The following is a 27,267-nucleotide window of genomic DNA, read 5'->3' as shown; positions in this document are numbered from 1 at the left end:
CCGGCGGCGGCGGCAGGGTAGGCGCAGAGCGGGCCGAGCCCAGCGAAACACGCATGGATGGCGGGGTCCTAAACCCTAAACCCTAAACCGAGGAGGTAACCGAGGTCCTAAACCCTAAACCTAGGAAGTCCATCCAGGCCGAGCCATCACAGTGCCACCGTCGACCTGGTCAGTAGCTCGCGTCATCGCCTCCAGACAACACTGCCGCGCACGCCCGAGCTGCCACACCGTTGCCTGCACTCGCCATGACCACCGCCCCACCACGCCTCCCACCGTGCACCACCGCACAGCACATCGAACCAGCACCAACTGTTGCATCAACGCGGTGCCCAACAACCATGGAGGCCCGGTGTCACCATGCCCGCGGCAGCAGGAACCGAATTAGGATGTGGGCAAGACCACAGGCCGCCGTAGCCACAGGTCCCATCACTGGACGAGGCACACACCTCCACTGTAGCCACTATGCCAAGCCGCCGCCGGACCTTCGCAGCACCACATAGCCAAGGAAATCTGTCGGAGGAGCACCCACGCCATGGGCAGGGAGGAGGGGGGCGAGCCAGGAGAGTATGTGCCCGACAATGGCCCACGGCGGTGGCGAGGTGCAGGCGGTGCAAAAAATAGGGTCCCCCCCCCCCCCCCCCCCCCCCGTCGCCTCGAAGAAGGATGTGGGGGTCGTAGGGCCCCATTACCATCATCATTACCCTAAAATCCATAAGGGCACACATAATTTTGTTCACCCTTTTCTTTTCCTCCCATCAGCAAAACTTCTACAGAAGTCCATAAAACCCAAACCACACAATGTGGTCCACGATATCCTCCCCAAAACAGAACCTCATCCTTTCAGCAAACCTCCAAGAATGTCAATCTCGGAGAAAAGAGACTCTGATCACCCCAACACCCAACTTTCTTTTTCTGCCCGCTTCCCCTTCCCATCACATTTCTGCAATTTCTCCTCATATTTTTGTGTGCGTGTGGGCGCTCCATCTGGGATCGGCGACGGCAATCCGCTCACAGCCACCCACAATGGCGGCGGCGTGACCAACCTGCCGCGGAGAGTTTTGCCAGTTCGCATCTTGTTTTCCCTACCGGTAGTTCGGATTCTTCTCCTCTCTCCCTCAGAGGCCGCAGTTTTTACTCCACCCCCTCACCTGTGGATGCCATCGAGAGGCACGCCGAGACCACGGGCGGCCTCGACAGCAACGCGCTCCCTCCCGCTCCGCTCGTCCTCGTCGCGCGCGCGTGATGCTCGCCGTCTGCGCGCGGCACGGGCCCGCCAAGCTCCCGCTCCCGCCGCTCGCGGGCGAACGTGCCGCCTGGGTCGCCGCCGGCCGGTGGTGGTGCTGGCGCCCCGCGGCGGCGCGCCGTGGCGTCGCCGCGCGGGCGTCGTCCTTCAATTCCCGGATCGGGCTCGATTCCCAGGTTAGTTGCCGTTCTCGAGCATTCCGTGGAACAGTTCGTCGAAGCGACTCGGGGCGCCGCCCTTGTTCTTGGTCTAGCGATCTTAGCGGCTGCTACTTCTTGAACCTCGATATGCAAATTGTACCCCATTTATGGGGTGGATGGCTGATGACAGATGCTTTCTGTATATGGTTCTAGCCTGTATATGGCTTCTGTGGGAATTTGATCGAGCACTTGGCTTGAGGCTAGAAATGAAGTGGAAACTTTGTTGCTTGTTTGATTGCATCGATAGCTCCATATGATATTGTAGTGTTGCTTCGTAACTGATGCATCACATTCTTTGCTGCAGAATTCTCACACAAGGGACTTATCCCAGCTGTTGTGGGTGGGTCCAGTGCCTGGTGACATCGCAGAGATCGAGGCATACTGCCGCATATTCCGTGCCGCAGAGCAGCTCCAAAATGCTGTCATGTCGGCGCTCTGTGATCCAGAGACAGGCGAGTGCCCTGTGCGGTATGATGTGCCATCCGAGGACCTGCCAGTGCTCGAGGACAAGGTTGCTGCTGTGCTTGGCTGCATGCTGGCATTGCTGAACCGGGGTAGGACTGAGGTGCTTGCAGGGCGGTCAGGTGTTGCGAGCGCATTCCAAGGATCTGAGCACAGCACGATGGATAGGATTCCGCCGCTGGCCCTGTTCCGTGGTGATATGAAGCGGTGTTGTGAGAGCATGCAGGTTGCACTTGCTAGCTACCTTGTACCGAATGAGCCCCGAGGATTGGATATCTGGATGAGGCTGCAAAGGTTGAAGAATGCCTGCTATGATGCGGGTTTCGCAAGGGTTGATGGTCATCCCTGTCCAACATTGTTTGCAAATTGGTTTCCGGTGTACTTTTCAGCTGTGCCAGATTATTCGGAGACAGATGAGTTGGAGGTCGCATTTTGGAGGGGAGGGCAAGTCAGTGAGGAGGGTCTGGCGTGGTTATTGGCTAAGGGATTCCGAACTATTGTCGATCTCCGGGAGGAAGATGTTAAGGATGATTTATATCTTTCAGCAGTTGGCGAAGCTGTCTCATCTGGAAAGATAGAGGTGGTCAACATGCCAGTTGAGATCGGGACTGCTCCCTCAGCTGAACAGGTTCAGCAATTTGCGGCGCTTGTGTCAGATGGAACGAAGAAGCCCATTTATCTTCATAGCAAGGAAGGGATTAATAGGACATCTGCAATGGTCTCCAGATGGAAGCAGTATGCCACTCGTGCAGAGAGACTGGCCACCAAAAAGCATTCACCAATTGTGAATGGTAAGGCGCTGAAGAATGATCCGACAAATGGCCCAGGTTCCTCGTCAAATGGTAGTGAAAATGGTGCAGTAGTGAAGTCTGATAGAACCGTGGATGCTGGGGAAGCACATGATATAGACATAGAAATTACAAGTAATAATCTGGAAGTTACTAATTCCCTTCCCAATGGTCAAAGCACTGAACAAGATGAAATGCATGACAGCAGGACAGAACTTCTTTCAGATTTTAAACTGGAGACTAGTCCCCTTAAGGCACAGTTTCCTACTTGCAATGTTTTCTCTAGAAAGGAGATGACCAAATTTTTTAGAAGCAAAAGAGTTTATCCAAAATCTGTTCTGAACTCTCGAAGACGATCGAGTAGCTTGATGATCTCAAGGAGAAAACAAAATCTCAGAGCTGAACATAATGAGGCCATTGATTGTGAAGCAGCAGACATGATGGTTTTGAAAAACGCAAATGGGACATTATTTGACAATGATTATATATTATCGGTTTCTTCAGGTATCACTAATGGAAAATCCTCGAACAATGGAACCTCCACTTCTTTTGAAGAAAAGGGAAGTGAAGCTTCACTCCTAACTATCGATCCTAAAACGTCTAATGCGAGCAATCCCAATGGGAATGCTCAGCTTGGATCACAAAAACCATCTGAAAAGAATGGTGGTCCTTATCTTGAGAGATACTCATCAGATACAATTGATGGAAGTATTTGTGCCACAACTGGTGTTGTCAGAGTTCAGTCAAGAAGAAAAGCTGAGATGTTTCTAGTACGTACAGATGGATTCTCTTGTACTAGAGAAAAAGTAACAGAATCGTCTTTAGCTTTTACTCATCCTAGCACCCAGCAACAGATGCTTATGTGGAAATCTCCTCCAAAGACCGTCTTACTGTTGAAGAAATTAGGTGATGAGCTCATGGAAGAGGCTAAAGAGGTGGATGCACAATTTCCATTTTTTAGTATATATCTATTTATTGCATATCATACATATATAAATACATATTTTCTTTTTTTGTATTTGGTAGCAAAATGTACTCTACTCATCTTAAAGAATAAAGTTCCGTCATGCAAATTATGTACTTCCTCCATTCCTAAATATAAGTCTTTCTAGAGATTTCAATATGGACTACATACGGATGTATATAGACGTAGTTTACAGTGTAGATTCACCCATTTTGCTCCTTATGTAGTCCATATTGGAATCTCTAGAAAGACTTATATTTAGGAACAGAGGGAGTATTTGATAAAATTATAGATACAGTGCTAGTTTTATGTTCAGAAACTTACCTTACACCATGGATTTGTAGTGAGATGTGGAACTACACAGAATTAATTGCGAGAATTTTAGTATTGTTGTATCAAAGAGAGCATTATTTAAGTGAGCTACTATAGTTTGAATTTTCTTCTTTAGAGTTTAAGTTCTTGAAAGGTTTTGCCTGATTGATGAGGGTTTGCTTTAAAATTCAAAACAGCTGTATCTCTTTTGTGTGAGGTAGATTGACTTGTAGATCTCACTTCATGGTAGGGATAATCATTCATGTGTGCCAGCCAGTCTATATCATGTAGCTAACGTATCTGTTACCTATTTCCCAATTTTGTAACTCATGCAGTCCATGCTCTTTGGTACATGTCTTCGTAAGTGTCAAAGTTTGTCTAAGACTTAGTTATCTACTCCAACTATCCAAGCTGTTTGATAGTCACTTAGGATATACATTTCATGTACTTCTACCTAATTTTATTTCTTATTTGGCAACATACACATCATTTGATATCCTGTATACTACTTTTCAGGTTGCTTCGTTTCTGCATCATCAAGAAAAGATGAATGTTCTTGTGGAGCCTGATGTTCATGATATATTTGCGAGGATTCCTGGTTATGGTTTTGTGCAAACCTTCTATACTCAAGATACCAGGTATAAGTGAAACATATGTAAGTCTGATGAGTGATATAACTGTATATTAATTTCTGCATTACTATTTACTAATATTATTTTGTACCAAAATCAGCGACCTTCATGAGAGAGTTGATTTTGTCACATGCTTGGGTGGTGATGGGGTCATATTGCACGCATCAAACTTATTTAGGACTTCTGTACCCCCTGTTGTCTCATTCAATCTTGGATCTCTTGGATTTCTGACTTCACATATTGTATGTTTCAGACTCCATTCTAAGAGAATTTTATCCTATGACCTTCTTTTGTCAAGTCTAAGCATGTAACATTTCCTTCACTTCAGTTTGAAGGTTTCAGGCAAGATATGAGAGCTGTCATCCATGGGAACAATACACTTGGAGTTTATATAACCCTTAGAATGCGTCTACGCTGTGTAATCTTTCGAAATGGAAAAGCAATGCCCGGGAAAGTGTTTGATGTGCTAAATGAAGTCGTTGTTGATCGGGGTTCTAATCCATATCTCTCAAAAATTGAATGCTATGAGCATAACCACCTTATCACTAAGGTAAGATCTGTATAAAGCCTTAGAAACTAGATGTCTCTATTTGTGCCTTTTTCCTTGGTAACTATGCATCATTGCCCTTTGTCTATATTTCTGTCTGGATTTTTTTGGCTACGCAAAGTTCACAATGGCAAATATTGAATTAACTCAATTTTCATGGGTGGCACCTCCAAATTCTGTATTATGCTAGAAAAGTTTAGCCAGTTGTCACTTATGTTTCAAAATTTCTCCAAACTGAACTGTCCTTCATTGTTTCATACTTTTATCACTTGGTGCCCTGAAAGAAACGGTTATTGCAGTATAATCATCACATATTAGTGTCGCTGAGTCTACTTGCTACTCTTGATCTTGTAGTCGTGGAGATTATATTACTGTTTGATGCTTGTATTTATTTAGATGTTCAGGATTGTTGTACTACTATGTATCCACTGTAACTTCAACTACTTTGAATTAATGGGAATATATATAGGTTCAAGGAGATGGTGTGATAGTAGCAACACCAACTGGCAGCACAGCATACTCTACAGCAGCAGGGGGTTCAATGGTAGGTTAATTTTTGCAAGTTATATTACTAGGAAGAACTGAGCAAAAGCATTGATTTAAATTGTGTCATGGCATGTAAACAAAAGCATTTTCCAGATTCACCTAATGCATGTTTCTTGTGTTATATTTTCATTCCATGTGACATGTTATTTCTCAGTTATGCAGCATATGGGTATATTTTTTACATTTAAGACAGAATTTTGGTTATATAAATAAAAGTTCCATCTGTCATGCATCCTGTACCTGTTTCAACGAAGCCAGACCAATGAACATCTGGAAAGCTCTTTGTCCTTGATTTCCACTGCGGAATTGTTTAGTGGTTCCTTTTGACAAGCTTAAACTACAAATGCTTTTCACAAGCTATACTAGCGCATTCATTTTGTATACAGACCATCTACTCAATCATAATACAAAGTTTTCCTCTGTTGCCTGTGAGCAAGATTCAATCTACCTGCTGCAGTTAAGATCTTGTATTTTAAAAACTTGGGGGCAACGCATACCTCAAGGTTGAATAACGAAAGTGATGCTATGGCCTGTTTGTCTGCTTTGCTGGTCTAGTGCTTCCTTCAAATGCACTATGTCACCTGTACTTTTGTCTTTTGAGCACCACAATCGCACTACTCGTGTTTAGCAACCTTTTCATTCTTCCCAGTCAACTGTTCCTTTTCCATGCGTACTTCGATATATCAAGTGAAAAGAACAAGTTATTTACTGGGGTCATTGTGGTTTTTGCTGTCCAGGTGCATCCAAATGTCCCATGTATGCTGTTCACTCCAATCTGCCCACACTCGCTGTCATTTAGACCTGTCATCCTTCCTGACTCTGCACGGCTTGAATTGAAGGTACGGAAATCCTCCAATAGATGGATGGTGAAATGCCTAATATTGTCATGTAATCTTATGCCATTGTCTCATCCCGATAAATTCTGGCATTCTTATGTCTCTAGAATATCCCTGGCCATGTTTATCCAACAATACCAGAGTCTTGCTCCACTGATCGATTGACTTTGTTATTATTACCAGATCCCGGACGACGCGAGAAGCAACGCGTGGGTGTCGTTCGACGGCAAAAGGCGGCAGCAGCTATCACGAGGAGACTCCGTTCATATATCCATGAGCGAGCACCCGCTGCCGACCGTCAACAAATCGGACCAAACAGGCGACTGGTTCCGCAGCTTGATCAGGTGCCTGAACTGGAACGAGAGGCTGGACCAGAAGGCGCTCTAGACCCTAGCATATGTTCCTGTACATACATAGCTCTATACATAGATAACCTCCTTGTGTTAGAAGATAGATTATCTTTTCTGTAGCATCTGTAACATCACAGGAGACGAGCAGACTTTTTGACCTGACAGTGACAGTGACAGCAGGTGATGGTAACACTGATAGCGTTTGTAATTATCCGCTTTGTAAATCAACAGTATAGCTCGTTATCTCTGGGCCTAGCAGAAGATGACAGCCCACGCGAAGATGATAGCCCATTCTAATGAACCGGTCTATTTTTGCTCAGACATATATATTGAAGCTGATGGCTACTTTTCGTATTTCAACTTAGCGTTACTCTGTGAAGATTTTATTTGAAGGATCAAGATATGTCACACATACCTCTAGTGATTTTACCATGAACATAATGTGAAGTGCATGCTCTAGTCAATGCAATCAAAAAATCGATCTGATGAAAAAAAATTAGGCAATACATTTATATGACTAGGACCCTAGACAGCCCAACCAACACATGACATGAGCACTGTGAGCATCCAGGAGACGCACCGGCATCCTCCTGGAACATGCGAACACCGTTGTGGTATTTCCATGAGTTCCAGTAGCATAGTAGGGCAAAGGTAGACTCCGTCTCTCCTAAAACATCATCCCTCCTGATTTAGAAATTCTAGCAAAATTGAAGTGAAAAAATGCACGAGAAGAACAACATGGACTTTTCACAGAGGAAGATTCAGAATCCTGATCTACAGTAGAAGTTAAGCATGGTGCTTTGTGCTGTCACAGCATTTGCTTCAAATAGTTATTGAAACAAGTTGGTGCTGCATCTTTACGTTGAGATATGAGGCTAGACATCATACTCCCTTCGTCTGAAATTACTTGTCGTAAAAATGGATAAAAGTGAATGTATCTAGAACTAAAATACGTCTAAATATATCCATTTCTTTGACAAGTATTCCGGACGGAGGGAGTACCTTTTAGTCAATAACGATCAATCTTTTTTCTTCTTCTTTTAAACTAAAGGATGGGTCTTTCTAGCTATGTCGTACTAGTTGTAGGTTTAAACATTCCCGATTAGGCTACACTATTGTTTACTTTCGCATCATCGAACGAACTAACAAACGGCTAATCTATATCTATATCTATCTATATACCTAATAATAAATAGGCTATTGCTTCTGGCAATATGTCACCGAAATTGCACCAAAAGTTGCCAAATATTACCCACCGATGCCACCTATAAGTGATAAAAAATATTTCACATACGGGAATCCCTGCCTGGGTCAGCCCATGCGGTAGCACCTTCTATACATACTATGCTCTGTGCGCATGAGAAGACACAGTGTGCCTGTTTGGGCCGTCCCATGTCAGGGCGGCCTGTTTTTTTAATATTTTTTCGTTTTCCTTTTTGGTCTTCGTTTTTTCTACTTTAAACAATTTGGGACTTCAAAAAAGTTTTGCAAATTAAAAAATATAAATTTTGAAATAAAATGTTTGAAAATCCATAAATGTTTGTGTATTCATAAAATGTTCATGACTTCTAAAAAATGTTTGTAATTTTTATATTGAAAACAAATGTTTGGAAAATAAAAAACTGTTCATGATTTTTTGAAGTTTGTGTATGAAAAAATGTTAAAGAAATTGAACAAAATTTTCCAATTCAAAAAATGTTCATGAATTAAAAAATATCCTCAAAATCCAAAAACTGTTCGTGACTTATAAAATAGTTTATTGATCCATAAAATATTCACAGATTCAAAAAATGAGCATGCATTTCAAAAAATGTTCATTAAATCAAAAAAAATGTTTGTGAATTTCAAAAATTGTTCCACCAATTTCCAAAAAAAATGTCGATTCTAGAAATATTGATTGTGTTTTGCGAGTACATTCAAACGTACTCACTAGCTTGTTCCTAGCTAGTGTCTTGGGCAGATTACGAGAAGAGCACTACGAGGACACCTCGCAACCTAGGATTTCGAATATAGCAGCCACGCAAGATAGGAGTTATCCAGGTCAGCTATTCCTGTGGGAATGGAGTCCCATCAACGTTGGAGATCCACGAGTCGCTTCTATCATCCACCACTAAAGATCCTTGTTATATTCATTGGACCTTTATGGTCTTGTACTCAAATTCTTGTGACTGCTTGGAATTCTATATTAAGGAAGTGTCTACCAACAACAGTAATCCTAGGGCCGTGCGCCCATGGCCGACACCTGAGTTGTCCTATCCACAAGCGTGCAATAGAAGACTCCGCTGGCTTATAAGGAAGCCTTGCCCCTACTCAGCACCTCATAGCCTTCACTTGCGGCCTGATATCCAAACCACCAAGATGCCTGGTCCCATCGTCTACAACGAGACCACTTCATCCGAGCTTGGAGATTTTGTAGCCATCCTTGCCAATCTCACTCGCCGTGCTTTTGGCAAAGATGAACCCCCGAAATATGTTGTGTACCTGGAACACACAAGTGATGCCATCCATCACTTCCGGGCTACGGTGCACATCAACGGGAAGGGCACCACATTAGAGCGCCCCTACCGGTTCACCGGGAGGACGACCTTCGACGAGCCCCAAGCCATCCAACTTTTGAAAATTGATTTAGAAAATGTTCATAATTTTTGAAAAATGTTTATAAACAGTATAGAATGTTCATGAATTCAATTTTCCCATGATTTTAGAAAATGTTTGAAAATCTGTGAAATGTTCACGAATTTGAAAAATGTTGCTGGGAGAAGACAAAACACGCCTGTTTGGGCCGACCCATGTCCGGGTGGCCTGTTTTTCAAATTTCGCTTTTATTTTTCGTCTTCTTTTTTTACTTGAAATAATTTGGGATTCAAAAAGTTCCGAAAATAAAAAAAAAATATGATTTTTGAAATAAATGTTTAATAATTCATAAATGCTCGTGGATTCAGAAAATGTTTGTGATTTTTAAAACATGCTCGCATATTTGTTCGGGAAATATTAAAATATTCATGAACTTTTTTAAAGTTCGTGTATTAAAAAATGTTAATGAAATTGAACAAAAATTTGCCAATTCAAAGAGTGTTCATGAATTGAAAAATATCCTAAATAGTCAAAAACTGTCCGTGACTTGCAAAATAGTTTATTAATTCATACAATGTTAGCGGATTCAAAAATGAACATGCATTTCAAAAAGTTCGTTAAATCAAAAAAAGTTTGTGAATTAAAAAAATTATTCCACCAATTTCCGAAAAAAATGTTCGTCGATTCTAGAAATATTCGCCTATTCATGAAAAATGTTTTAGAAAATGTTACAACTTTAGATTTTTTTTGCAAATAGTATAAAATGTTCATGAATTCTTTTTTTTCATGATTTAAAAAATGTTCGAAAATCTCTAAAATGTTCATGAATTTGAAAAATGTTCTCGATTTCAGATATGTTCACGAGTTTAAGAAATATTCATGTTTTTCAAAAATTGTTCAAGATTTCACGAAAATGAGAGTGATAGTGTATCTCGATGATACAACAAAGTGTGGTCATGACCATTGAAGATTATGATATATTTTTCCTCCCGTTGGAACGCACGGGTCCGTTTTGCTAGTAGTAATAAAGCAAATAAAAGTGAGTAGCTCTTACAATGTAACTTAATTTGAATAAGAGAGAGATGCATTGGGGCGTGTTTGGTTGCCCGCATGGTGGTTGGTACGCGGCATGTGGAAGAAATCTTTTACTTCACCCAGTGTTCGATTATTTGTCTCACATCAATTCCCTGCGTCACACGATGTTTAAAGCACTCCAGGGCCAGGCTGAGGAGGAACGGCTGAATTGGCAGTTTTCACTCATGCAGGCTCGCACGGACCACCAGGTAAGAAAGATTCTCTTCTTTTTCATGTCACAATGCATGCTTTTCTCACAACGCATGCAGCCTACATACTGTGAAACCCCACCAACCACCATGTAGGTAACCAATCAACATGCATACGTCGCTTTTTTGCACTGTTTTTCTTTAACCATGCCCTGCTCAGCCTGACTCGTTTTACTCGTATAGCTTGACCCGATGGCCGCAGGCAACCAAACACGCCCTCAAAGACTCATCAGCCCCAAAACTTAGGGCATGTTTGATTGTCATACTTGTACACACTAGCACATTTCCATGCCACAAATCTTGGTAATGTCGGCTATATCTTTCTAGCGGGTAAAGTGATAGATACACTTGTGATAAAAACGGGCTACCGAATAAATCAGTGAGAACTGGTCATTAGCGTGACATGCCGCAACTATGGTTGCAACCACCAAATCGAGAAACCGCAGGCTACTCTGTGCTGACCAAGTGAAACACGGAGGTGAAACTCAAGGGCATCATCGCAGGCGCCGTAAGATACCTTCGTCTGATTCACCATGTACAGCCACACAACGAACAAGTAGTGTATGCCAAGAACAGAACCAAGCATGTCAGCGTTTTGCAACCGTGAGGGCAAGGGGATCGGCTGCTCTGCGTCGGACGTGGGACATGGGGACGCCTCGCCTTTTGGCTCCGTCAGATCACGCTCTGACTGCTTGCGCTTCGGGTGGATACGTTCCTGGTTCACAAAGACTTCGAGGCAATTTAGAACACCCCATAGAATATAATGTACTAGTAATAGACTGCACCACATACTTGATCAGGACATCATGCCCTCCCATAGATAACAGTTTCTCAACCCAACCTCGTATCTTATTCCAAATTCTGTCTTGAAAGTTCATATTTGAAAGTTTAGTTTTTGGATCTTCAAACTCTTCACTTAGCAACTACTTCTTCTAGCCACATTGCCCACGTTCTTATGGGCTTGCAGTGGCAACAACCGGCTGCTAAACTCGCATTGGGCAACATGGTCCGGCCCAACAAACAGCAGAGATATGGAAATAGTCATGTTGGGATGCTGGAGTATTTGGATTCAGAGAAATGGTCAAGTATTCAGAAACATTCAGCCAACTGTCCAGAATTCGAGATTCACTCGAAAGGCAGATTTTAAAGTGTCTCAAGATCTAGTTGAAGGATAAGTATTCAGAAGAATTTCAGCAATGGTTTGATATAAAATTTTAGTGACATGATGGACATGTTCCCAAAAAACTGGAGTTGGTTAAATCCTTAAACTGTTATTTGTAGGACTTTTTTTTAGTTTTCTACTCTTTCCTCCCCACTTTTTAACATACTGGTTATATATGAGAAAATTGCCGTAGAACAATTGTTCTACCGTGTGAGGCTTCAAGAAAAAAGCCAGCAGATCAGTGATCTACTAGTGCTCAAGTTGGCTCAAAAAAGAAAAGGAAAAATAGTGCTGCAGTAGACTGCAGTCAATTTTTCAATCTTCAGGCACAAATTGTTCCATTAGTTTTTTATATAAATAATTTTCACAATATAGTTTTGCCAGTCAAATATAATTTACTACTATACTCTTAAAATTCATGAAAGTAGTACTGCCTCGGGCAACATATATGGTGCAGACTCCAGACTGAAAAACGTAACACTGCATCGTAAGCAACCCATCAATATATATTCCATTCACAGGACTTTTCCACAGTCCTCACATCTCCCACTAATGTACATTTACAAACCACACGGACATACCTCACACCCAAACAGAAGAAAATATTTGAAACCCATAGAGAGATGCCGTTCCAAGCTACAAATCACTCCGGCATCTCCTGACCACAGCACATTCTGACAATCTCATATGCCACCATATATTTGCATGTATGGCTGTGAGACCGCCGAACGGCACCGATACATCTGTACTTAACAACCTATTTATCGTACCAATCTGTATTGTAATTGCACACTTAACCGAGTAACTTAATTAAGAGAGCAAGTGGAGGAAGAAGTAGCTGAAGCTTTGCAGGTGCAGCCATTTTTGGTTGCTGGCTCAGGCTGATCAGTCCACCATATTTTTGGTCGCCGCAGCCGCTGCGAACCTGGGCTCCTTGTCCTGGAACTTCTGCTTGATGTACACCTCCATGTAGTCCCCGAACGAGAAGCTCGGGTAGTCGCCGGAGTCGGCGGCGGCCGGGATCGCCGGCGCGATGGTGGCAGCGCGCGCCGGGTTGTAGAAGGAGGCAATGGAGCGACGGTTGCCGTCGCGGGTGGCCAGGACGCGGTGCCACGCGCTCTTGTACCGGCCATTGCTCATCACCTGTGATCAAGTTGATTGCAGTAAGTAATTTGAAGATATTCTCGATTCAGAACCCAAATTTTTTGTGGTGGTTTGTTGGGTTGACTGCTCATTTCTTTATGAGCCTCTCCAGATCACAAAGCAAGATGATTAATTAACGTGAGCTCCACAAGTCCACCAAGACCAGCATGATAGTACAATACTGTACTACTCAACGTACCTCAATCTGGTCGCCGGTGTTGATGACGATGGCGTTCTCCACGGGCTGGACGTCGGCCCAGCGGCCATCGCGGCCGAGCACCTGCAGCCCGCCGACGCGGTCGTCCTGGAAGAGAAGGATGAGGCCGCCGGCGTCGGTGTGGGCGCGCAGCCCGTCCACCATCTCCGGGCGCGGGCACGGCGGGTAGTGGCTCACCTTGGTGCCGTAGAAAGGCTCGAAGTCGCCGTCCTTGGAGAAGACCTTGGTGATTTGCCCTTCCTCCAGCCCCAGAAGCTCCTCCATGACGCCCAGCATCTTCTCCGCCAGCTTCTTCAGCTCCGTCCTGTACTCCATCATCGTCTCCCTGCAGAGTGCGACGACGATCAACAAACGCCACCAACAAAAACTGGGCATCTGACTGATCATCTGTCCCTCACTTACTTGAAGGTTGGAGGGATGGAGGGCCATGGCAGGTCGTCGTGGAGGGTGAAGACATCCTCCCAATCCATGCCTTCGACCTTCCTTGGGGCGAGGCCCTCGCCTTCCTGCTCCACCAGGGCCGCCAGGGCCTTGACCGCGGGGTTGGACCTGTTGAACCCCTCCTCGCGCAGCTTGTAGCAGTCGGTGCACACCTTCTTCACCCTCTCCAGCAGCTCGTCAGGGATGCCAGTGTTCACCAGCTGCATCACAGGATCCTCTCATCAGTATCATGGAACATTTGGCATCCATTGTTGAACCTCTGAATAGCTATATATATGCGTATGCTTACCTGGAAGAACCCCCACTCCTCGAACCCGGCGGCGATCTCCGCCAGGGCAGCCGCCCTCTCGTCGCCATCAAGCCTGGAGAAGTCGATGACAGGGATCGCCATTGCACGTCTCAGGTGTGTCGATTAGGTAGCTACCAGCAATGACTCTGGAAATTGGAAGGTGGAAGAAGAAGAAGAAGGGAGATGGTGTCGAAGCTGTGAGGCCAAGCCCCCTTTTATAACTGCACCAAGTTAGGTGTCAAAGGTTAGTTTATTCACCACAATATATTCTTGTGTGTGGGAACCCCAATTAAGGGGGGTTTGAATTGGTTTGCAAGGCAGAGGCATCGTATCATTCTGGCCGGTGTTTACTTTGGTTCTTGCAATGCGGGTTATTTTCTAATAGTATTATGTGATCGGTGATCGATGGCGAGTTTGGGGTTCTTGGGATTAAAGAAATGTGTTGCAGGGTCAATGTAGGGGGAGAGTCAGATGATAGCCCATTCATCATGTCTGCAGCTGCAGCTGCACCTCAATTATAGAGCGACGTGTAGCACGTCTAGCTCGTGGAAACTTTATTTTGATTGGTTTTGTTACTTCATTTTTGTCGTTCTCAACTGCCAAATGTAGGTATTGTAGCTGATCTAGGGATATAAAAAATACGAGTGTCGTGCTAGTATCATAGTATACGGCTGCTTGTAATTCGTAAGTTAGTATCATGCATATGATGTGATACTACCTTCCTAATGCATAGTATCATAGACTAGTATCATAGATGACTTTATTTATTGCTATGCATGACACATAGTAACATAACATTTATTATGATACAGTATCATGATATGAGGCTGGCCATAGTGGGGGTAACATAAGTAGTATAATGCACTTGAGACTAACAAACATGCTTATGTGGCAGTCAATTAAAAAAGAGAGAGATAGATGGTTATATTAACATAGGTAGATATTGTAACATAATAAATATTATGCTACTATGTGTCATGCATGGCAATAAATGAGACCACCTATGATACTAATCTATGTTACTATGCACTATTGATGTAGTATGATACACTAGTATAATATGCATGATACTAGTATATGATACTCCCCACTATGACCAATCTTACCCTCTCTTTTTTTTAATTCTTTGCCACATCAACGTGTTTGCTATTCTCGAGTACATGATACCCGCTATGATACCATCACTATGGCCAGCCTAAGGTTTTGGGGTTGAAGCTAATTAAAGGCAACAGCTAAAGGGGCACTGAATTTCTGCAAATGTACATGTCTACCAATTTTTTCTTTTGTATCCGCTATCTATTAGTTGCGTAAAAAAACCATTTAGATCAGTCGATTTGGGAGGGGGGAAGGGAGAGATAGTTCCTCACCGGCGAAGGAAAGAACGAGGGTTGACCGGTGTGCGTGGAGGACCTTTTCATTTTCGTTGCCGCTTAGATTATGTAGTTGCCGAGCTCAAGATGAGGACGCCGCGGTAAGGGTGGTAGGGAGAGGTGTCCAGGGAGAGAGAAGTGTGATGTATGGAATAGGTTGAAAGAGTGCAAAAACGGTTGGAGGAAGAGAAAACATATCCATCCTTTCTGTTTCTAATCTAGTGACTCGAAGTTGTTCGTTTCCAATCAACTGAAGTTAGAAAGGAAAAACTCAGTTACCTCAATCATAAGTATTCCATTTCTCTTTGGTTTGGGCACCAAGTGTGCACCATTAATTCTATTTAGGGCTATTAGGAACGTTAAGAAGTATCTACTATCAGCAGTCCACTAGTATGCCGCTAGTATCATGTCCCCGGTGAACTAACGGCGTGAATTTTGCACACCCCTACACTACAGGAATGTCATAAGTTGCCAAGTCACCAGTAGAAAACAGGGTTTTGGTCCAGGCCAGAAAAGGGCATTAATCCCGGTTCACTCACGAACCGGGACCAATGGGGGCATCAATCCCGGTTTGGAGGCCAGGGCGCCGGCCGGGCCTCGGGGGCCATTGGTCCCGGTTCGTCTGAACCCTTTGGTTCTAGTTCCAAACACGAACCGGGACCAATGGGCCTCGCTCCTGTCCCACCACCTTTAGTCCCGGTTGATGGCTGGAACCGGGACCAAATGGGGTCCTTCAGTCCCGGTTCTAGACACAAACCGGGATTAAGAGAGCCTATATATACCCTCTGCCCGCGAGCAGAGCAGTGCACTGCTCTATTTTTTTGGCTGGCCGTGGGAGAGCTTTGTGGTGCTCTAGCTTACTGATACGTCTCCAATGTATCTACTTTTCCAAACACTTTTGCACTTATTTTGGACTCTAACTTGCATGATTTGAATGGAACTAACCCGGACTGACGCTGTTTTCAGCAGAATTGCCATGGTGTTATTTTTGTGCAGAAATAGAAGTTCTCGGAATGACCTGAAAATCAACGGAGAAACGTTTTGGAATTAATAAAAAATACTGGCGAAAGAATCAACATCAGGGGACCCACACCCTGTCCACGAGGGTGGAGGGCATGCCCCCCCTATGGCGCGCCCCTGCCTCATGGGCCTCCTGAGGCTCCACCGACGTCAACTCCAACTCCATATATTCATGTTCGGGGAGAAAAAAAATCAGAGAGAAGGATTCATCGCGTTTTATGATACAGAGCCGCCGCCAAGTCCTAATCTCTCTCGGGAGGGCTGATCTGGAGTCCGTTTGGGGCTCGGGAGAGGGGAATCCGTCGCTGTCGTCATCATCAACCTTCCTCCATTACCAATTTCATGATTCTCACCGCCGTGCGTGAGTAATACCACCGTAGGCTTGCTGTACGGTGATGGGTTGGATGAGATTTACCATGTAATCGAGTTAGTTTTGTTAGGGTTTGATCCCTAGTATCCATTATGTTCTGAGATTGATGTTGCTATGCCTTTGCTATGCTTAATGCTTGTCACTAGGGCTCGAGTGCCATGATTTCAGATGTGAACCTATTATGTTTCCATGAATATATGTGAGTTCTTGATCCTACCTTGCAAGTCAATAGTCACCTACTATGTGTTATGATCCGGTAGCCCCGAAGTGACAATAATCGGGACCACTCCCGATGATGACCATAGGTTTAGGAGTTCATGTATTCACTAAGTGTTAATGCTTTGGTCCGGTACTCTATTAAAAGGAGGCCTTAATATCCCTTAGTTTCCAATAGGACCCCGCTGCCACGGGAGGGTAGGACAAAAGATGTCATGCAAGTTCTTTTCCATAAGCACGTATGACTATATTTGGAATACACGCCTACATTACATTGATGAACTGGAGCTAGTTCTGTGTCACCCTATGTTATAACTGTTGCATGAGGAATTGCATCTGACATAATTATACATCATTGATCCATTGCCTACGAGCTTTTCACATATTGATCTTTGCGTAGTTACTTTTCTGTTGCCACTGTTACGATTACTGCAAAAACTGCTATTGTTACTTTTGCCACCGTTACCGTTACTTCCATACTACTTTGCTGCAGATATTAAGTCTTTCAGGTGTGGTTGAATTGACAAATCAACTGCTAATACTTGAGAATATTCTTTGGCTCCTCTTGTGTCGAATCAATAAATTTGGGTTGAATACTCTACCCTCGAAAACTGTTGCGATCCCCTATACTTGTGGGTTATCAAGACTATTTTCTGGTGCCGTTGCCGGGGAGCATAGCTCTATTCTTTGAGTCACTTGGGATTTATATCTGTTGATCACTATGAGGAACTTGAAAGATGAAAGAACCAAGATTTTTCTCTCAACTACGAGGGGAGGTAAGGAACTGCCATCTAGCTCTGCACTTGATTCACCTTCTGTTATGAGTAAATTTGCGACACCTACACCTCTATTGATTCTGATATGTCGCATGTTATTGATGATGCCACTTCTGCTATGCATGATGCTTATGATGGAACTACTTCTATGCTCGATAATGTTGTGCCATTAGGTGAATTTCTTGATGAACAACTTGCTAGGGTTAGAGAGAATGAACTTATTGAAACAGATAATATTGATGAAAGTGATGATGAAGATTCTCCCCTAGATATGAATTGCCTGATGTGCCTGAGGGTTATGTTATGGATGAAGAAACTACTAGAGACCTTTTTACTTGCAAAGATAGATATGATCTTAAGAAACTGTTAGCTAAGCCGAAATAAAAGTCTTTGAATGCTAGAATGAAATATGACCATGCTTTTGCTACCTCACCTATTTGTATTTCTGATAAGGATTATGATTTCTCTGTCAATCCTGAGTTAATTACTTTGGTTGAATCTGATCCTTTTTATGGCTATGAATCTGAAACTATTGTGGCACATCTTACTAAATTGAATGATATAGCCACCCTATTCACTCATGAGGAAAAAATTCATTACTACTATATCCTTAAGTTATTTCCATTCTCATTAAAGGGCGATGCTAAAACATGGTTTAATTCTCTTGCTCGTGGTTGTGTGCATAGTCCCCAGGATATGATTTATTACTTCTCTGCTAAATATTTCCCCGCTCATAAGAAACAAGCTGCCTTAAAGGAAATATATAATTTTGTGCAAATTGAAGAAGAGAGTCTTCCACAAGCTTGAGGGAGGCTTCTCCGATTAATTAGTGCTTTGCTTGATCATCCTCTCAAGAAAAATGAAATACTTGATATCTTTTATAATGGACTAACCGATGCTTCCAGAGACCACCTGGATAGTTGTGCTGGTTGTGTTTTCAGGGAAAGAACTGTTGAGCAAGCTGAATTGCTATTGAATAATATATTGAGTAATGATAATGATTGGACACTTCCTGAACCAACTCCAAAGAAAAGGGGTATTCTATTTCTCAGTCCTAAAGATATGCAAGAGGCAAAGAAATCTATGAAAGAAAAAGGTATTAAAGCTGAAGATGTTAAGAATTTACCACCTATTGAAGAAATACATGGTCTTGATAACCCGACACAGGTAGTAAAGGTAAATTCTCTCTATAGATTTGATGAAGGTGATATTCCTCATTATAAGTCTGCTAGCCAATGCTTGGATGAGTTTGATAATTTTATTGTTAAGCAAGAAAACTTCAATGCTTATGTTGATAGACAATTGAAACGTAATGCTTATATGATTGAACACTTGAGTGATTATATGTCTAGAGTTAAAGGTGGCCTTAAAATTATTAGTAAACATGCTTCTATGGTTATCACTCAAGTAGAACAAGTGCTTAAAGCTCAAAATGATTTTCTCAATGAATTAAATAATAAGAAAGACGATGATGCTGTTAGAGTTGTGACTAGAGGAGGTAGAATGACTCAGGAACCTTTTTATCTTGAGGGCCACCCTAAGAGAATTGAGCAAGATTCTCAGAGAACTAATGTTGATGCACCTAGTCCTTCTAAGAAGAAGAAAAATAAAAATGATAGGACTTTGCATGCTTCTAGTGAACCTTTTGTTGACACACCTGAGAATCCCAATGATATTTCCATTTCTGATGCTGAAACACAATCTGGTAATGAGCATGAACCTAGTGATAATGTTAATGATGATGTTCATATTGATGCTCAACCTAGCAATAACAATGATGTAGAGATTGAACCTGCTGTTGATCTTGATAACCCACAATCAAAGAATCAACATTATGATAAGAGAGACTTCGTTGCTAAGAAGCACAATAAAGAAAGAGAACCATGGGTTCAGAAACCCATGCCTTTTCCTCCTAAACCATCCAAGAAAAAGGATGACGAGGATTTTGAGCGCTTTGCTGAAATGATTAGACCTATCTTTTTGCGTATGTGTTTGACTGATATGCTTAAAATGAATCCTTATGCTAAGTATATGAAAGATATTGTTACAAATAAAAGAAAGATACCAGAAGATGAAATTTCCACCATGCTTGCCAATTATACTTTTAAAGATGGAATACCTAAGAAACTAGGAGATCCAGGAGTACCAACTATACCATTCTCTATTAAAAGAAACTATGTTAAAACTGCTTTATGTGATCTTGGAGCTGGTGTTAGTGTTATGCCTCTCTCTTTATATCGTACACTTCATTTGAATAAGCTGACACCTAGTGAAATATCTTTGCAAATGGACGATAAATCAACTGCTATACCTATTGGTATTTGTGAGGATGTGCATGTTGTGGTTGCAAACATTACTATTTTAACGAACTTTGTTATTCTTGATATTCCCGAGGACGATAGTATGTCTATTATTCTTGGTAGATCCTTTTTGAATACTGCAGGGGCTGTTATTGATTGCAACAAAGGCAATGTTACTTTTCATGTTAATGGTCATGAGCATACAATACACTTTCCGAGGAAACAACCTCAAGTCCATAGTATCAATTCTATTGGAAAAAATTTGAGGTTTTCAATTCCCTCTTCCTAATATGATATTCTTATTGTTGGGAACATACATATCCCCGTTGAGGTAACCTAGTGTTATTCGAAAATTCCCCGGTTTCATGCGATTCGGAAAGAGTTTGTTAACAAGACTTGATCAACCTTGTTAGTGGATTCCTTTTGATGAGCATGAGATGGATGAAGTTATAAAGCACAACTCTCTGTACCCTCCTTTTACTTTCTGTTATTTAGAATAAATAAAGCAAAAATAATATTTTTGTCTGTTTTCTGAATTATCCTTGCAATAAAAAAATACCCCAAAAATAAAAGTTCTCCAAATGTCCTGAAAATGAAATATGATTTTTTGTAGAATATTTAAGAATATCTGGCACTAAGAACACACCGGGGGACACACCATCTGGCCACGAGGGTCCAGGGCGCGCCCACCCCCCTTCCTCATGGGCCCCACATGGACACCCTCCACTTATTCCTGCACCCACTTACTTCGTCTTCCTCCAGAAAAAAAAATCCTCCCATAGCTCAAACCCATGTTCTAGCTCTTCTTACTGCCATTTTCGATCTCCTTGCTCAAAGCTCCATTCACGAAACTGTTTGGGGAGATTGTTCTTCGAGAAAGAAAATGATGAAGAGATTGTTGAGGGGCTCTTCAAGCCAAAGCTTGAAGGATAAGCAGAATGAGGAGAATAAAAAGCCCAAATACAATCTTCCTCGTACTACGGAGGTTCGGCCATGCGAATGGCCTTATGACGCGTTCTTGAGAGCCGCCGGAATTCACGATGACTTTTATTACTTGGCTGAGAATGCAGGCCTCACCGACTTCCTCCATGACCAGCGCGAACAATATCTTCTACTCACTAATATTTTCGTGCAATTTTTTTTATTTCCATGCTAAGAAATCACCACCTTCAGTGGAGTTTCACTTATATGATGAGGTTAAGGAGATGTCACTTCATGATTTTTGTCGGGTCTGCAAGATACCCTTTGTGGGTAGCATCGAGGAACCACATCGTAGTGACATGGATGAATTTATTGATAGAATTGCTATAGGGGAAACGAGGAAAGTTTCATATGCAAGAATTACTAGTATACATTTTCCTGTTCTATGTTACTTTGCAATATCTGCTGGTTAGATGCTTAATTGGTCGTGGGAACAGTGGAAATCTTAGTGCTCCTGACCTTGTCATTTTGCGGCATGCTTTGTTTCATGATACAACTTTCAGCTATGGTACTATTATTGCTAAACGATTAAGTCTGAACCATACAAAGGGCCCCATCTTCGGAGGCATCTTTGCTTCACGCCCTGCTGAACACTTTGAGATACCTTTTAGGCATTATGAGAAAGAGGAAAAGTTGCTACCCCATGTTTTTCTAGATTATAAGAGTATGGTAGCACATGATTTTATCGTTAAAAATAAGAAGAAGATGCTTAAGTACAATTTGATATTTGATAAAACTCACTGTGAGATTATTACCTTGCCTGCACCATCTTTGTTTAACATACTTTCAGGCACGTACCTCATCTTGCTAGAGGCCATTTATGCATACTGGAGGCTGACACAAGTCCCAGAGCCAGAGCCTGAGCCACCACTTGACCCTTACCGATAGTCTGTTTATCAGTGGGATCCGGAGGAGATAGCCAACCAGTGGCACCCTGAGGACCCTCCTCAGTACACCAGAGAGAGTAGCTTCGATCCATGGGCATAGACCAACTTAGGCCAAAAGCCTAAGCTTGGGGGAGTACGTATTTCTCACCGACATTACATTCATGTTCACACACTCATTCTAGTTGTCGGTGCTCATACTTTTTCATTGTACTATCCATGCTAGTTTATTTTCTTTTCTAAGCCTTTTTCTTGTGTGTTTGAATAACCTTAAGAAAAACCAAAAAATTAGTTGTAGCTTTTAGCTAGTTTACTTTCCATTCCTGTAGTAGTAGTAACTAAAAGAAAACCCAAAAAGATTTCTCGCTCTTCTTTTGCTTGTTGGGAACTTTCCCGTGTAAATAGTTTTATTTATTTTCTTTTCTTTGGGGGTCGAGAGGAGAAGACCATGATGAAAATGTTGAGTGGCTCTCGTATGCATTATTGTTGATTTAACCAAGAGCCTATATTACCTTGTATTCTCCCTTGTATTGAATGCCTGCAGATTCTAGCTTAGTCCAATGCACGTGCACTATTATTATTATCCACACCATTCGGTCGTGCGAGTGAAAGGCAATAATGACGATATATGATGGACTGATTGAGATGAGAGAAGCTGGTATGAACCCGACCTATCTTGTTTTTGTAAATATGGTTAGTTCACCGTTCCTGATTCAGCCTATTATGAATGGAACATGTTTGCAATGACAATTAGAGATTATAGTTGCTCATGCCATGCTTAATTTTCTAGGAGTTTATAATGGTTTACCTTGCATGCCAACATGCTATTAAAATGGTTGTGATGTGGTATGATAGGGTGGTATCCTCCTTTGAACGATTCGAGTGGCTTGACTCGGCACATGTTTACGCATGTTGTTGAAACAAAATCAACATAGCCTCGATGATATTTATGTTCATGGTGAATTATATCCTACTCATGCCAGCACTCAGTGTTGATTAATTTTAATGCATGTTCATGACTGTTGTCGCTCTCTAGTTGGTCGCTTCCCAGTCTCTTTCTAGCCTTCACTTGTACTAAGCGAGAATACTGCTTGTGCATCCACTTCCATAAACCCCAAAGTTATTCCATATGAGTCCACCATACCTTCCTATATGCGGTATTTACCTGTCGTTCCAAGTAAATTTGTATGTGCCAAACTCTAAACCTTCAAATGAAATTCTGTTTTGTATGCTCGAATAGCTCATGTATCAACTAGGGCTGTCCATATCTTCCATGCTAGGTGGGTTATTCTCAAGATGAGTGGACTCCGCTCATCATTCACGAGAAAATGGCTGGTAACCGGGATGCCCAGTCCTATGTGTAAATCAAAATAATTGCAAACAGAACTCCCCCAGGATTGTTGTTAGTTGGAGGCACCGGTTGTTTCGGACAAGCCATGGATTGATGTTTGTTGGTTGTGGGGGAGTATAAACTTTACCATTTTGTTTGGGAACCACCTATAATGTGTGTAGCATGGAAGATACTGATATCTCTTGGTTGTTATGTTGACAATGAAAGTATGCCACTCAAAATATTATTTATCTCTGTTTCAAAACTTGAGCTCTGGCACCTCTACAAATCCCTACTTCCCTCTGCGAAGGGCCTATCTATTTACTTTTATGTTGAGTCATCATACTCTTATTAAAAAGCACCAGTTGGAGAGCACCACTGTCATTTGCATGCATTGCTAGTAATTTACATTGAGTATGACTGCGACTGGATCTCTTTTTACCATGAATTATAATGTCTAGTTAGTCCTTGATCTTCAGGGGTGCTCTGCATTTATGATTTGCGGTCTCAGAAAGGGCTAGCGAGATACCATCTTGTTATATCATATTATGATTGTTTTGAGAAAGTGTTGTCATCCGAGATTTATTATTATTGCTCGCTAGTTGATTATGCCATTGATATGAGTAAATGTGAGACCTAAATGTTATTGTGAATATGGTTAGTTCATAATCTTTGCTGAAAACTTGAATGCTGGCTTTACATATTTGCAACAACAGGATCAAACAAAGTTTGTAAAAGTTTTTCTTTATCACTTTCAGTTTGTCAACTGAATTGCTTGAGGACAAGCAAAGGTTTAAGTTTGGGGGAGTTGAAACGTCTCCAACATATCTACTTTTCCAAACACTTTTGCCCTTGTTTTGGACTCTAACTTGCATGATTTGAATGGAATTAACCTGGACTGACGCTGTTTTCGGCAGAATTGCCATGGTGTTATTTTTGTGCAGAAATAAAAGTTCTCGGAATGACCTGAAAATCAATGGAGACACAATTTGGAATTAATAAAAAATACTGGCGAAAGAATCAACATCAGGGGGCCCACACCCGTGTCCATGAGGGTGGAGGGTGTGCCCCCTGCCTCGTGGGCCCCTGGAGGTCCTCCGACCTCAACTCCAACTCTATATATTTGGTTTTGGGGAGAAAAAAATCAGAGAAAAAGATTCATCGCGTTTTATGATACGGAGCCGCTGCCAAGCCCTAATCTCTCTCGGGAGGGCTGATCTGGAGTCCATTCGGGGATCCGGAGAGGGGAATCCGTTGCTGTCATCATCATCAACCTTCCTCCATCATCAATTTCATGATGCTCACCGCCGTGCGTGAGTAATCCCATCGTAGGCTTGCTGGATGGTGATGGGTTGGATGAGATTTACCATGTAATCGAGTTAGTTTTGTTAGGGTTTGATCTCTAGTATCCATTATGTTCTGAGATTGATGTTGCTATGACTTTGCTATGCTTAATGCTTGTCACTAGGGCCCGAGTGCCATGATTTCAGATCTGAACCTATTATGTTTTCATGAATATATGTGAGTTCTTGATCCTATCTTGCAATTCAATAGTCACCTACTATGTGTTATGATCCGGTAGCCCCGAAGTGACAATAATCGGGACCACTCCCATTGATGACCATAGTTTGAGGAGTTCATGTATTCACTAAGTGTTAATGCTTTGGTCCGGTACTCTATTCAAAGGAGGCCTTAATATCCCTTAGTTTCCAATAGGTCCCCGCTGCCACGGGAGGGTAGGACAAAAGATGTCATGCAAGTTCTATTCCATAAGCACGTATGACTATATTCGGAATACATGCCTACATTAAATTGGTGAACTAGAGCTAGTTCTGTGTCACCCTATGTTATGATTGTTACATGATGAACCGCATCCGGCATAATTCTCCATCACTGATCCATTGCCTACGAGCTTTCCATATATTGTTCTTCGCTTATTTACTCTTCCGTTGCTATTTCTATCATCGCTTATTGTAGGGACGGGCATTCTTGGTCTCAAGCACACTACACCGTTCTACAGAATTCGACCTTGGTGACCCCTATGTTAATGAACACAAGAATATTCTGCACCCCAAACACCCGGAGTAGTGTGATGACTGGATTACATGTGAACACATCAGGACTTTCGGCAGTTGGTTGCAAACACGTCTCATGGGTGACAACACTGTTTCTGATGAGCTATACTCGTTGGCCAGGGGACCATCTTTGACTGTATTGACTTACAATGGGTACGAGATAAATGGGAATACATTTTACATGATCTCCCAAGATCAAAAGAGCACCAACCAAAATAGTGGTGTCCGCTTTGATGCAGCAACCAAGAGGGGAAAGGACACATATTATGTTTACATAGTGGACATATGGAAACTTGACTATGGACATGATTTTAAGGTCCCTTTGTTTAAGTGCAAATGGGTCAATCTGTCAGGAGGCGGGGTACAGGTAGACCCACAGTACGGAATGACAACAGTGGATCTGAACAATCTTGGGTTGATACGTCTCCAACGTATCTATAATTTTTTATTGTTCCATGCTATTATATTATCTGTTTTGGATGTTTAATGGGCTTTATTATACCTTTTTATATTATTTTTGGGACTAACCTATTAACCAAAAGCCCAGTGCAAATTGCTGTTTTTTTGCCTATTTCAGTGTTTCACATAAAAGGAATATCAAACGGAATCCAAACGGAATGAAACCTTCACGACGATCGTTTTTGGAACAAACGTGATCCACGAGACTTGGAGTAGACATCAAGGAAGCAGCGAGGCAGCCACGAGGTAGGAGGGCGCGCCCAGGGGGGCCAGGCACGCCCCACCCTTGTGGGCCCCTCATAGCTCCACCGACCTACTTCTTTCGCCTATATATACTCTTATACCCTGAAACCTTCGGGGAGAGCCACGAAACACCTTTTCCACCATCGCAACCTTCTGTACCCGTGGAATCCCACCTTGGGGCCTTTTCCGGTGATCTGCCGGAGGGGGATTCGATCACGGAGGGCTTCTACATCAACACCATAGCCTCTCCGATGATGTGTGAGTAGTTTACCACAGAGCTTCGGGTCCATAGTTATTAGCTAGATGGCTTCTTCTATCTCTTTGGATCTCAATACAAAGTTCTCCTCGATCTTCTTGGAGATCTATTCGATGTAACTCTTTTTGCGGTGTGTTTGTCGAGATCCGATGAATTGTGGGTTTATGAACTTGATTATCTATGAATATTATTTGATTCTTCTCTGAATTCTTATATGCATGATTTGATATCTTTGCAAGTCTGTTCGAATTATTGGATTAGTTTGGCCTACTAGATTGATCTTTGCAAGTCTGTTTGATGCATGCTAGATAGCGGTCGATGTCTGGAGTAATAGTAGTAGATGCAGAGTCGTTTCGGTGTTCTTATCACGGACGTGATGCCTATATTCATGATCATTGCCTTAGATATCATCATAACTATGCGTTTTTCTACCAATTGCTCGGCAGTAATTTGTTCACCCACCGTAATACATGCTATCTTGAGGGAAGCCACTAGTGAAACCTATGGCCCCCGAGTCTACTTTATATCATATAAGTTTCCAATCTACAATTCTAGTTTACTATCTATTTTGCAATCTTTATTTTCCAATCTATACCACAAAAATACCAAAAATATTTATCTTATTATCTCTATCAGATCTCACTTTCGTAAGTGACCGTGAAGGGATTGACAACCCCTTTATCGTGTTGGTTGCGAGGTTCTTGTATGTTTGTGCAGGTACTAGGGGACTTGCGTGTAGTCTCCTACTGGATTGATACCTTGGTTCTCAAAAACTGAGGGAAATATTTACGCTACTTTGCTGCATCACCCTTTCCTCTTCAAGGGAAAACCAACGCATGCTCAAGAGGTAGCAAGAAGGATTTCTGGCGCTGTTGCTGAGGAGATATATGCACAAGTCAAGACATACCAAGTACCCATCACAAACTCTTATCCCTCGCATTACATTATTTGCCATTCACCTCTCGTTTTTCTCTCCCCCACTCCATCCTTGCCGTTTT

General features: G+C 42.4%; 2 protein-coding genes across 2 annotated transcripts; one reads left to right on the top strand and one right to left on the bottom strand.

The window, feature by feature from the left end:
• Positions 1-871: 871 nt before the first annotated feature.
• On the top strand, positions 872-7,240 carry NADK2 (NAD kinase 2). Its single transcript, XM_048713965.2, has 8 exons — positions 872-1,419; positions 1,748-3,628; positions 4,486-4,607; positions 4,702-4,843; positions 4,930-5,151; positions 5,618-5,692; positions 6,432-6,533; positions 6,714-7,240. The coding sequence occupies exons 1-8, from the start codon at positions 1,243-1,245 to the stop codon at positions 6,915-6,917; spliced, it is 2,925 nt and encodes a 974-aa protein (XP_048569922.1). The 5' UTR covers positions 872-1,242; the 3' UTR covers positions 6,918-7,240.
• Positions 7,241-12,387: 5,147 nt separating this feature from the next.
• On the bottom strand, positions 12,388-14,194 carry LOC125553613 (1-aminocyclopropane-1-carboxylate oxidase). Its single transcript, XM_048717372.2, has 4 exons — positions 13,990-14,194; positions 13,662-13,900; positions 13,242-13,584; positions 12,388-13,042 (listed from the first exon to the last, which is right to left on the bottom strand). Exons 1-4 carry the CDS (start codon positions 14,089-14,091, stop codon positions 12,785-12,787), a joined length of 942 nt encoding a protein of 313 aa, XP_048573329.1. The 5' UTR covers positions 14,092-14,194; the 3' UTR covers positions 12,388-12,784.
• Positions 14,195-27,267: the final 13,073 nt, after the last annotated feature.

The sequence above is a fragment of the Triticum urartu genome, chromosome 4A (genome assembly GCF_056163025.1).
Source record: "Triticum urartu cultivar PI428250 chromosome 4A, HENAU_Tu73, whole genome shotgun sequence".
Classification (NCBI taxonomy): Eukaryota; Viridiplantae; Streptophyta; class Magnoliopsida; order Poales; family Poaceae; genus Triticum; species Triticum urartu.
Note: the sequence above shows the minus strand (reverse complement) of the source record. Positions and strands in the feature narration are given on the sequence as shown.